General features: G+C 45.8%; 1 protein-coding gene across 1 annotated transcript; it reads left to right on the forward strand.

Moving 5' to 3' along the window:
* The first annotated feature begins 1,048 nt into the window (after positions 1-1,048).
* Positions 1,049-9,523, forward strand: CALM1 (calmodulin 1). Its single transcript, XM_036243972.1, has 6 exons — positions 1,049-1,236; positions 3,960-3,990; positions 4,938-5,081; positions 7,773-7,879; positions 8,309-8,444; positions 8,616-9,523. The coding sequence occupies exons 1-6, from the start codon at positions 1,234-1,236 to the stop codon at positions 8,642-8,644; spliced, it is 450 nt and encodes a 149-aa protein (XP_036099865.1). The 5' UTR covers positions 1,049-1,233; the 3' UTR covers positions 8,645-9,523.
* The last annotated feature ends 2,795 nt before the right edge of the window (positions 9,524-12,318 follow it).

A 12,318-nucleotide genomic window follows, 5' to 3' on the forward strand; every position in this document is an offset into this window, starting at 1 on the left:
GTTTTGGGCCTCACATCAATAGCTGGAACTGTCCTTTTTTCTAGTTTATAGAAAAATTGAAAACGGTAAATGCAAAGATTAAAATGCTATTTAAAAATGAATATAATCAAGATTGTAGGTTACAATACAGTGTAGCTCCATAGTAGTCAATTAGCTGTGTTTTTCAACTGTAATCTTAAGGATTCTATGTGTTTTTTTTCTTTGTTTCTCTGGACTTACGGATAAAAATCTTATCCCTTTCAGGATCAGGAAAATTAAGAAAAATAAGCAAAGCATGGGTTTTAAGGTCTATAGAAGATGTACAGGTACATTAATTTTAGTAAGACTGCAGTCAGAATGAATAATAGTATTTTCCATAGAAAAAAGAGAACAAAACAGTAGGGGAGAGATATTATCTAAGCATACAAAAAGTGTCAGTGGAAGCGTAAAAACATTAAAATAAGAGTGGCTAAGCATATGAACATTGTTGATAGATTTAGCAACTGAGCACATATACTTTGTCTCAGATATTGCTTCAAATTTTGAGAAAATCGTCCAACCAATTTCTTGCATGAGGAAAACTGCTTTGCCCCTTCCAGACCCCTCTCCCGGGCAGCTGAAGGTGTGCGGTCAATTCCTCGGTCCTGTCCCCAGCTCCCCGTGGTCGCCCCTGCCCAAGGACCCGGTGCCCCAGCGGAGCGGTGGATGTAAGCGGGAAGGGAGGGTCTCACAGGTGGGGTGGGGCTGGGGTGGGGGGCGGGCGGCTTCTGAAGCCCAGGGCCGCCTCAGATCCGGAGCATGTAGGCGCCCCGTGCTCGCCCCGGCCCCGGATTGGGTCTGCCGGGCAACTCCGCACCTCTCACCGGGCCCGGGCCGGCGGTGGGGGGGCGCGCAGAGGGCGGCGGGGGGCCGGCGCGCCGGGGGGCGGGGCCAAGCGGGCAAGGCCCGGCCTTCGAAGCGCCGCTCTGAGACGGCCGCTCAGAGCGAGACGGCTGCGGCCGCGGCGGAGGGATACCGAGCGCCGTATATATTCCACAGAGCGCAGGACCGCACTTCGGCATTTGTGCTGGGAGCCTCGCGGCGCGGCGCCGTTACTCGCGGTCGGGCGGCGGCGCAGGCGGCAGCGGCACAGCGCTCAGTGCACACCGCGCCTTAGCAGCAGCAGCTTCAGCAGCGGAGGCACCCCCACCCTCGCAGCCCCTGCGCTGGTGCAGCCGCCCTCCACCCTCTGCTCTTCCTCCCTTCGTTCGCACCATGGTAGGTCGGGAATGGCAAGTGCCGGCGTAGCAGCTACCTGCCCATGATTTCTAAACAAATTTTTAGTTCAGTCTGGGTTTTTTCTATTTTTCCTTTTTGTGTGTGTGTGTGTAATTTCCTCTTTTCCTGGCGTTACGCAGCAGTTGCGGTTAAAAAGAATATATTTCGGATTTGCATCTCGGATTCCTCGGCCAGGGATCCTTATTTAAATTTTGGTCCTCCAGGGGCTCTGGCTGCAGCTGTACTGGGGCTTCCGCATCCACCCCCTCCCCCAGCCCGCACCACTGCATCCAGCGCGCCGCACCCGGGCTGCCCGCAGTGCCGCGGCCCGGGGTCGGGGGAGCCGGGCGGTGCCGGGCGCTAGTCCCCCCACCCCGCCGCTTCTCCCCAGCTCGGAGGCGGCAGATCCAGAGGGCCGGGGAGAATGAATGGGCCGGGGCGAGCGGGTGGCGCACATTGCTCCGGTCCGGGCGTGGGGGGCACCGTCAGTGTTGCCCCCCCCCACCCCAGCCAACCCTGCTGGGCACAGTCTCTTGGCCGCTGACCCCTCCTACCTCCCGGGGGGCGCGGCGCGGGCGTGGGCTGGGAAGGAAGGAGCCGGGGATGGGTGGGGTGGGGGCAGGAAACCGAGCGGTGGGGGTCGGAGGGCGGAAGCGGCGGGCAGACCGCGCTGCGCCCGGGCGGTGCCCTGCGGTGTGGCCGGGACTTGTGTCTCCCTGTTTCGCAGCCCCCCACCCCACCCTCGGGCGGCGGTAAAGGTGTGCGGGAGCCTCGGTACACCGGGAGGCCCCTTCCCGCGGGAGGCACTGGGCTGGCGCTAATTGGGGCGGGAGGGGGCGGGGGAGGAGGGAGCTGGCGCGCGGCTCGGTTTCCATTAGAGACACAAAGTTTCTGCTCTGGGAGGAGGCGGCGCGGCGGGCTCGCCGCCTGGGGGAGCTGAAGCGGGTGGGAGGTGTGGGGCGGGCTTTGCGCTCGCCCACTGTGCGGTCCCGGGTTGGGAGTGGGAGGTCGCCCTGGCTGTTGAGGGGTGGCTCTCCCACCCCCGCGCTGGGGCCATCTCGCCCCTCGTCTGCCCTTGGGGCAGGCACCCCTGCCCGGCCCCTTGACCGGCGTTTCCTCACTCCGCGCCACTTCCCAGTCGGCCGGGAGATGCTCTCCACGTTTCCGCTTTCTCTGCAGCTTCTAGATTGTCAGATGCGCCTGTGCGCCTCGCTGGGTGTGTTCTCCACAGCCCCCTTCCTCCCTCAGCAGGCTGACATCACCCACAGCGTTTTCTGGCGTGGCTGGGTTGGGAGATGGCCGGCCACCTTGCAGGTTCAGAGCACCCTTGCCCCCAAGGCCAGCGCCATTGGGCGATATTTCTTTGTCGAGGAAGGCTGGTGCTCTCTAACCCCTCTAACAAGATAGTTTTGCCTCGTGGTGGGCTGTTCTCCTTGGTAAGGGTGACAGCTTCTGTTTCGAGGTGTGGCAGTGCTTCCTGTTGTACAAGACAGGCGTTGCTCTGGCGTTACATAAATCATCATGTCTCATTTGATATAAAGAAAACCTATTTGACAGTTGCTGGGGTAGAAAGAAAGGAAGAACCAGTTCTAATAGGAACAAAAAAAGTTTTCAGTATATTGGAATACCATTCCTGTTTGTGAAAGTTTTTATTTAAGAGAATACACTTAACACTGTCAGCTTTCTGTTAGGACTTACTTTGTGACTGGCTTCATTAGGTGCCTTTCATTAAAATAAAAATACATACTGCTCTCCTTGAGATCTCGAATTCCCCCGAGTGGAGACACGGGTTCAGTGTTGCAATGAGAATTACCTCTGTGCCCATTACCACCTCCAGTAAAGTGTTTATTATGAGCAGCTCTTATGTCATCTTTTAAGGTAGGTAAATATCCTCCAGCAAAGTTCCTCCTCTCCAGAAAAGAGAGGGTATAGTCTCATAATTGTGAAGTTTCCAGTGTACTTAGTATTGCAGTTTTTTAACAGCTCAGTTATAGGAGGTTCTATTTTTTTCCCCTGGCTTTTGAACCAGGATAATTTGACAGAGGGCATTAGCTATTGTAAATGGCAGACTTTTAACAAATAAGTGCTTAATTTAAATGATTGAAAGCATTTATTACATGGAAATAAAGTTAGTGGGGTAACCCATTGCAATTTATTTTTTTCTCTGAATTGTATCTCATAAAATGGATATAAAAGCCTGTTAATCCAACCCAATGCCATTATGTAACGCCAATTTGGAGATTTGGAGTGCCCGCAGCAATGCGCAAGGTGCTCTAAAAGCCTGCCCCTGGACGAGATCCTGGCTGCAGTGACAGCAACGGCAGGCTGAGTCCCTTCTTGGGTGGAAGTGGGGACTGCGGTGTCCCTGGTGCAGTAGGTGGCGCTCTCCTTGCTCAGAGCCTGCTGCTGCAGCCTATGCGGTGGGACCCTTTGCCACTAGAGGTGCCATTTTTCAAATTATGAACTGATCCTTCCTAGTTAGACCTCACCACACACAGCCCTAGACCCAGAAAAGACAACTTTTTTGTCAACCTTTATTTTTAAAATAGCATAAAGAGTTTTCTTTATTTTAATTGTTTTCATTAAATGGCAGTGCTAAAGTTTTCAAATAGTTGATGTATTTTAATATCGACGAAAGGTCACTATTAAAAGTGTGATTGGAGCAACAGTGTTGATCTCAGTGTTATTGGTTGAATTATATAACCTTTTCTTTCTCCATGTAGGCTGATCAACTGACTGAGGAACAGATTGCTGGTAAGTTGATGACTTCAAGATGTCCCCTGTAGGCCAGAACTAGGCACCAGTCAGCTTTGGTGACTCCTCTGTTCCTTCTCTCCTATAATCTCAACAGTTTTCTAAGAAGCTATATAAGTGAAAACAAGCAGAAGTATTTAGGTCAGATGTTATTACTCCTTGCCAGTATTTTGGAGATAATGTGAAAGGAATTAACTAAGAATATCTATTTGTTACACTCTGAAGTAGCCGACTGTATTTCACAGTGTGTGAGGTTTTGCATATAATGAAATTGTACTGAGTTTGCTACTCAGAAATGTAGTTCAGAATTTTTATGCCACAGGTCTTTTAGTAATTCACCATGAATCCTGTGCTTACTGTTCTAAAATTTATGGGAATGGATGAAAATGATTGTTAGGACCATTATAACAATTGGGAAGGGAGTTGTGGTAGTTTAGATTTTTATATTCCCTGGAGGACTTTTGGGGGATGGTTTCTCCTTAGGAAACCAGGAATGCCTTTGGAATATTCTGAATGCCATGTAGAGAGAACACACTGATTACCTGGGAATATACATTTTTGTAACTGGGATGTTGCTATGAAACAAGGGGTTCTTATAGCTATAGGAATGTAACAGGAAGGGACCTTAAGGGAACACTTGGACCAATCTTCACTTGTCATATTGGATTTAAGACTAATTTAAATGTGTTCAAGCTTAGCATTCTTTAAAAATGTGAGACTTCTGTGGTTTTATGGAGCTGGTTAACAGGAGCAATGTTTGCTGTATGAACTGCTGTATTAAGGCCAATCCAACAGGACTGTTGTCTTTATTCCAGTAGAATAAGACCAGGTAGTTTCTGATAACTTGCACACCTTGGACAGCTTGCTTTGGCAGGCCTCAGGGAAGTGTATACTGTGGCTGGGTTGGGTAAAGACATTCATTCTAAAAGGTAAACTTTTGTTTTCAGAATTCAAGGAAGCTTTCTCCCTATTTGACAAAGATGGGGATGGCACCATCACAACAAAGGAACTTGGCACTGTCATGAGGTCACTGGGTCAGAACCCAACAGAAGCCGAATTGCAGGATATGATCAATGAAGTGGATGCTGACGGTAAGGGCTTTAGAACTGTGAATGAGCACCAGTGTTGTGTACTTCGAGTTCAGACATGTTACAAGATTGTCTTTCAGGTCCCCTGAGCAAAACAAATGTGCAAAGAGCCTTTCGGTGATTGCCTTACGGCCAGTGACAATTAAAATAGAGGATTATGGGCCTGCCTTTTGCCCTGCTCACCAGCTAGAACATTTCCTGGATTGGATCACTGTATTGTTCTTTTCTACCTGCCGTGACCTACAGCTCAGTCTTTCAACTGGCCCATGAGTCTGCACTGAGTTCTGTGGGGAAGTAAAAAATAAATAGCCTTAGACCTTTTTAAAAAGCTTGTCTCTAAGAGGAGGAGAAAAACCCTGAAGTGAAGTGGGTAAAGAGCATTCTTAGATGTTAACATAGAATTGGATACAGTGTGAGCTGTAGATATGTTATAGATATATCTTCTATAGATAGATATAGAAGAGAATTTTGAAGCTCTTGTGAGGCTTGGAGGTGGGGTGCATGATGGCTGTAGGGAATAGACCTACAGAACCTAACAGGAGAAGATGTATAAGGCATGGAGCAGGAAGGAGCAAGCAGTAACCCTTGTAGCAGTTGGTCTGCAATCGGGCATCATCTTCTGGACTCTAGAACAGGGACAATAGACTTTTTATTCACTTCCATCAGTAAACAGTGTTTGAGATCCTCCCCCAAAACAAAACAAAAAATATATTTTTTGAAACCATATATATGTACTAGTAAATGTACTGCATAACACTCTAGATCATAGCACCTTTTTAAAAGGTGATCTAAGGCCCTGGCTGGTTTGGTTCAGCGGTTAGAGTGTCAGCTCTTGGACCAAAGGGTTTCCAATTTGATTCTGGTCAAGGGCATGTATCTGGGTTGCAGGTTCAATCCTTGGCATGGGTTGGGGTCTTGTGGGAGGCAGCCAATCGATTCTCTCTCTCACGTCGATGTTTCTCTTTCTTCCTCCCTACCTTCCTCCCTTTCTCTCTCCCTCCTTCCTTCCCTTCCACTGTATCTAAAAATTAATGGATCAATGGAAAACTATCCTTGGGCTTGACCAGTGTGGCCCAGGGGATTGAGCACTGTCCCATGGACTGAGAGGTCCTGGTTTCGTTCCTGGTCAGGACACATGCCTAGGTTGTGGGCTTGATCTCCAGTAGGGGGCATGCAGGAGGCAGCCGATTGATGTTTCTTTCTCACATCGATGTTTTTCTCTCTCTCCCTTCCCCTCTCTCTAAAAAAGTCAATAAAAACATTTAAAAAAAACATCCTCGGGTGAGGATTAACAGAAAAAAAGGTATCCAAGAACAAACAATTTGGATCTAGACTAATTTCTAAATGATTGATTTGATAGCAGTCATTAAAAAAATAGGGTTTCAAAAGGTGATAAAGTTGAGTTACACTTGTCTGGTCACATACATTTAGAAGCGGGGGTTTTGGTTAAACCTTTAACACTGGTTTTAGCCCATTAAAACCACTTCTACAGACTTTTCATCCTTAATATTGTTTTGGAAAAAGGGGTTATAAGTAGTACTCTACTTTGCTAAGGTGATCAGCTATCTGGGAACATGAGTTGTCTCTCTCCTGTTTTGTATAAATGCTGGGAAACGGCTTGGGGACTGGCAGAGTGTATTAGGCTCCCCAAGATTGTATGGAACATGGGGGAGGGGGTAAGGTCTTGGTGACAGAATTTAGTATTCACAGTGAATAAATACGATGATGCCTAAGGACATACATCTTTGCTTGGCTATGAGCGCTCTAAATAATTGCATGAATATCAATAATGTTTTGGAATTTTGGAGGCCAAAAGAACTTTAAGGGATCTCTGAATTACTGTTTTCATTTAAAGGTACTGGTGAAAATGAGTAACTTGACCTAAGGCTTTTTTCTTCTAATTTAACTTTATTTCCATTTAATTCAAGTTACATTGTTAATCGGGTGGTTTGTCTTTGGCATGTTCCTCTAACTCTTAGTTTTAGAGGAGTTGTTTGGAATACTGGCAATAGAACAGATTCATTTTGACACAGTTTTCTAATGTTAATGGTTTAAGCTGTGAAAACACTTCTGAGTTTTGCTCTTAATGGGAAATAAAGATACTGAGTGGGGAGAAAAGGATTAGGTGACTTCCCATGATGTGGCTGAGAAATGCCCCCTGGAGAAGACTTTCTAACACTTTATGGTCCATGGTGAAATAAAGTCAGTTTTTCCCCCTCATGATCCTTTTCATCTCGGGGGGCCCAAATCTAGGCCTTGACTGGCATCACTAGCCAAGACAAAATTGGATCCTATTGATCGCCTTAATTCGGGAGGGGTTGAGGGGAGGTGGAGACAATCTGGAATGCTTCCCTTGGGAGTGGAAAGAGTCAGCCTGTAGGGCTGTGTGCTTTTTCTCCTGGACTGTACAACCCCCTTCAGTGGTCAAGGATCTGTATATGCACTTTTCCTTTGCATCCTTACATGCTATCCAGGGCACTGATTATTAGTTTGAATTATGTGAATCGTGAAATTGCCCTGTGAAGTATTTCAGCAATTCAATTTAGACCTTTAAATGGTTCAACCTAGTAAAATAATTTACCAGTTTGTCCTGGCAAGTGCTTCCCATTCTGTAAAGTGGTTCTGAGATTGTGACTGCAGAGGAGCATTGCTGGAGCACTTATTTTACATGAGCTTTTTGTTGTTTAATTTGAGGCAATGGCACCATTGACTTCCCAGAGTTTTTGACTATGATGGCTAGAAAAATGAAAGATACAGACAGTGAAGAAGAAATCCGCGAGGCATTCCGAGTCTTTGACAAGGTAATCCTGCGTCTGCGTTGCAGACGGTACTTAAGTGCTGCTGTGTTGCTATCGTTTCTAAACGCTTCAACAATCTGTCCTAGTTAGAACACTTACCTAACTGCCCGAGCCTCTGAAATCTCACTTGCAAATATCCTGACTTACTGCCATAACCTTATCAAGTAAGGGTAAGCATAATCGCTGAGAACATTTAAACCAAGTCTCTGTGTTGCTTTGCTTTCAATTTCTCTTAGCTTTTGAAAAGCCCCCGTGTATCCTGCCTTCGCCGACTGGGTGTATGTAGTGGGTAGAGGTGGGAACTGGACGTCAGAGAACTGCCGATGAGAGCAGAGTTGGCAGTAACTGGAGAGGGCGTAATGAAGGCAAAAACCTACTTGCCCACACTGCACCACTCTCAGCCCGTTAGTAACGACTGCTGAATGTTCACAGGATGGCAATGGTTACATCAGTGCGGCAGAACTACGTCATGTCATGACAAACTTAGGAGAAAAACTAACAGATGAAGAAGTAGATGAAATGATCAGAGAAGCAGATATTGATGGAGATGGACAAGTCAACTATGAAGGTAAAATACTACATTTCTTCAGCTTAGTTTTTAATAATCTTCCCTTCAGAATCTAAACAAGTTAACTGCTTCACTGGACACTCCCTGTGTTTTTTTTAAATGTAGAGTAGAGATGTGTTCATAAAGCTGCTTTGGAAGATAACTGAACGTTACGATTGTTTGTCTTTTCAGAATTCGTACAGATGATGACTGCAAAATGAAGACCTACTTTCAACTTTTCCCCCCCTCTAGAAGAATCAAATTGAATCTTTTACTTACCTCTTGCAAAAAAAAATCATTTACTCATTCTGTTTCTATATAGCAAAACTGAATGTCAAAAGTACCTTCTGTCCACACACACAAATCTGCATGTATTGGTTGGTGGTCCTGTCCCCTAAAGATCAAGCTACACATCAGTTTTACGATATAAATCCTTTACTACCTGAATGATAAGGAAGCACTAGTGGACTCCTCGCAGTTCCATTTGCTAATGATTAATACACTGTTTGGGCTGGCCGGTTTTTCATGCATGCAGCTTGACAATTGAGCACAGTCAGGCATTTGTATTAAAAACAAAAAATGAAAAAAATTCAAAACCTATTTAAATGGGTTCTAGTTCAGTTTGTTAGTATAAATGGTCATAGCTGGTTTGCTGAAAGCAAACACATTTAAAATTGGTTTGCCTCAGGATGTGTGTAGAAAAATGGGTGAAGGATAAACTGTCTAGACGTAGCCCACTAGCAGGATGGTCCCTCTTGTACTTCCATGTGCCCGACCTGTGGTGACGGTGACACACCCTGGTGGCGTGCCCACGTGTGTTGGTTTAGTGTTGCCTGCATCGTACTAGAGCGAGATGGGTGTCAGGCTGTCACCATTCACACAAATTTTTAAAAAGAAACTTTTACCAAGGGAGCATCTTTGGACTCTCTGTTTTTAAAACCTTCTGAACCATGACTTGGAGCCAGCAGAGGTAGGCTGTGGCTGTGGACTTCAGCACAACCATCAACATTGCTGTTCAAGAAATTACAATTTACGTCCATTCCAAGTTGTAAATGCTAGTCTTTTTATTTTTTTTCCAATAAAAAGACCATTAACTTAAAGTGGTGTTAAATGCTTTGTAAAGCTGAGATCTAAACGGGGACAAGGCACTTGGAGGGGAGGCCAGTGCACCTTTAACTGCCCCCAGCCCAGCATTGGGTTTCCCTCCCTCCCTCCCAGCATCCCAGCACCAACCTCCGAGCTGAGACCTTGCCTAAAACCAAGCAAATACTGACTGCTTCATCATGTTTATGGACATGTAGGTCTATTGTATTTTCACTGGGGGGGGTGGGGGACAGTGAATCATGGTAACTTAATGATTATTCAGGCAGTAGAGTTCTTAATGAAGGAAAAAAAAAACACTTTCTCTCAAGCATGTATTTAGGGGTTCGTCTCAATTGTGCTGCTGATTACCTGTTTTATGTAACTATTTGAGACCATCTGTGCAAGAGACATGATTTAGTGTGTCTGTAATCCAATCCTCGCTGTGTGGTAGAAGCAGTAGTCACTTTTCTAAGCCAGTCTCTTCATGCCTAAAAGACACTACCAGTCACCTTTTGATTCACGAGTTTTAAGTTATGATTATACCTACCGTAGCCTCCTTTTACTTTTTAAAAAAGTTGACTTTGCTTTCCCCCACCAAGTAGAACTAATGGAAGCCCTCAGCTTGAAAGTAAAACACCACCCCAGAGGGAATTTTGTGTCTAATTACAAACCTGTAACCAAAATGAAGATGCTGGTCTGGTCTTTGCAGTGGGATTGGTCTGCTTCAAAAACCCCTCTAAAGGCATGTTGCATTTTGCAGAACTCTTTGAAATGAAGGCTGGATGTGCATTTTTCAGAGTGTTAAGTGGTTGTATCTTATTAGCAAGGAGGTTTGGGTTTTGAGTGCGTGTGGGAGGTTTTAATTTGCCAGGGAACAGTGGCAGGCTGCTAGCGAGGCAGTGAGAAGCTCTTGGCAGCCAAATGGGTGCATTCAGGGCTGATTTATAGAGACCCTTGGCTTCTCCCTCTCCTACTCCCTGTCTTTCTGGCATTTTGCAGCTTGTTAGATTTCCTGCCAGAGGGGTGGGTCAGAGCAGTGGAGAGGAGCCCGCCCATCTGCCTCTGCGGCTGGTCCTTAGACTCCGATTGGTAGAAGAGGTGGATATCATGACTGGGTTTGGCTTGCATAATTTCCTGACTCTGGAAGGAACACCTAAGAGTACCTTGGGGGTTCTGGTGAGAGGAGGACTGAGGGCTCCTGGTTTGAATAAGTTATTGACCTGGATGTTTCTTGCAGGGAAGTCCCATAGCCTGACTGTGGACCCAGTCTCAGGCCTGTGGCAGATGATGACCTCTTGGTAGTTTTTAAAGAGCGTTGGGGGTCACGACTTGTTGAAAACCTTGCCTTCTACCCTACCTTTTTAACCAAGTCTTTTTGTAGAAGCGGTGTGGACTCCCAGTCTCCTAAAAGACTGCCTCTGAAACCAGATTCTGACATGGCCCGGATCCCGTGTGGGAACCAGAAGCTTTTCCCCAGGGAATGCTGAGTTGCAGTTTGGCGGAGGTGCAGCCGAGTCCACTCTTTCTTCTGGCATTTGAGGGGATGACCAGCCCAGGGGTTAGGTGTCTGCAGTCTGCGTGAGTTTGAGAGGAAATAGCTGGATGTTGTGTCATTGCTTGTTAAGTTGGTTAGCACCTTCCTGTAAACTCCTGCCCCGACTTCTAACTGCTCTATAAATATACATATATATATATTTATATATATATAAAGTGACTAGTTTAACTGGCATCCCGCTTGAGCCTGAGACTTGCCATAAAAAACTGCTGAGTACTTGGCAAACACTTTCATAGTTTTGTTCTCCATCTGTTTGGGGAAGGTGTTGAGCAAGGCAAATGTATCTTGATATTTCAGATGGGCTTTCAATGCACTGTTGCCAAGGAAGGCTTTTTTTCTGATTTTTTGACAAATGAATTTTTGCACACTTTAATTGGTGTCTTTTGGCAACTTAAACACATTGAAAATTAGCTACTGTACATATTTTTATATTCTCTTTATAAATGCATGTCTGACTGTACTTGTAACCATATTGTAACGAGTGGCTGTCCAGTAGTCTAGCGCTGCTGTGGCCCGTCAGAGTAGCAGCATATATCGGCCCCTTAGCATACTGGGAACCTCCTCCTAAACAAAGAATGTAAATTTGGTCAATCTGCTCTTTGTTCATTCAGTTATTTTAAACATTTGAACTAATTATTGTATATCTTCAATAATCCTTTTATTGTATATCCTAAATTTATCCTTTCGGCAGTGACTAGATTCCACGAATGTGTCTTAATCTATCCCTTCAGCTAACAATACTATTTTCTTTTTTTATCCCTTGAAGTTGTCCTGTAGGAGACACTTTGCTGTCTGTTTCCCTTGGAGTGAGAAGGTAGTGGCGTGGGTGGAGCGTGTATTCTTTCTCCAGAGCTGTGATAATGTTCATTAAACACGTCTGTAGCAAAGATGGTGGTAGTTTCTTTGTTACTGAAGTGACCCTTCACCGTGGCGATTCGCAAAGGAGATGTACTTGAACGTTTCTGTAAATCTTGAGATAAACTGTTTGGAGATTTTACCACCTCTCTGATGGGGGACCAACTCTATGGAAATTGTAAATAAGTTTTATTTATAAACCTGGCACTGTATTCAATAAACATTTCTGCAGCCTTTCATCTCTAACTGCGAACTGTGTAGGTTTTTAGCCTGCGTAGCTTTCAATCCCTCTGCTCGGTGAACAAGATGTACCTGCCCACGGATGTAATTCCACCTAGGCTCTAGCTTGGTAGGTGAGGGGTCAGAAATACCATGGACACAGCCTACTGCAGCCTTACTCAA

This window comes from Molossus molossus, unplaced genomic scaffold (genome assembly GCF_014108415.1).
Source record: "Molossus molossus isolate mMolMol1 unplaced genomic scaffold, mMolMol1.p scaffold_m16_p_1, whole genome shotgun sequence".
NCBI classification, from domain to species: domain Eukaryota; kingdom Metazoa; phylum Chordata; class Mammalia; order Chiroptera; family Molossidae; genus Molossus; species Molossus molossus.

Bases quoted from the DNA above. Each gene is read 5' to 3' on its own strand.
- CALM1 (XM_036243972.1), top strand. The intron at 3,991-4,937 runs GTAAGTTGATGA...TTTTGTTTTCAG, and splicing joins GACTGAGGAACAGATTGCTG to AATTCAAGGAAGCTTTCTCC. The intron at 8,445-8,615 runs GTAAAATACTAC...TTGTCTTTTCAG, and splicing joins TGGACAAGTCAACTATGAAG to AATTCGTACAGATGATGACT.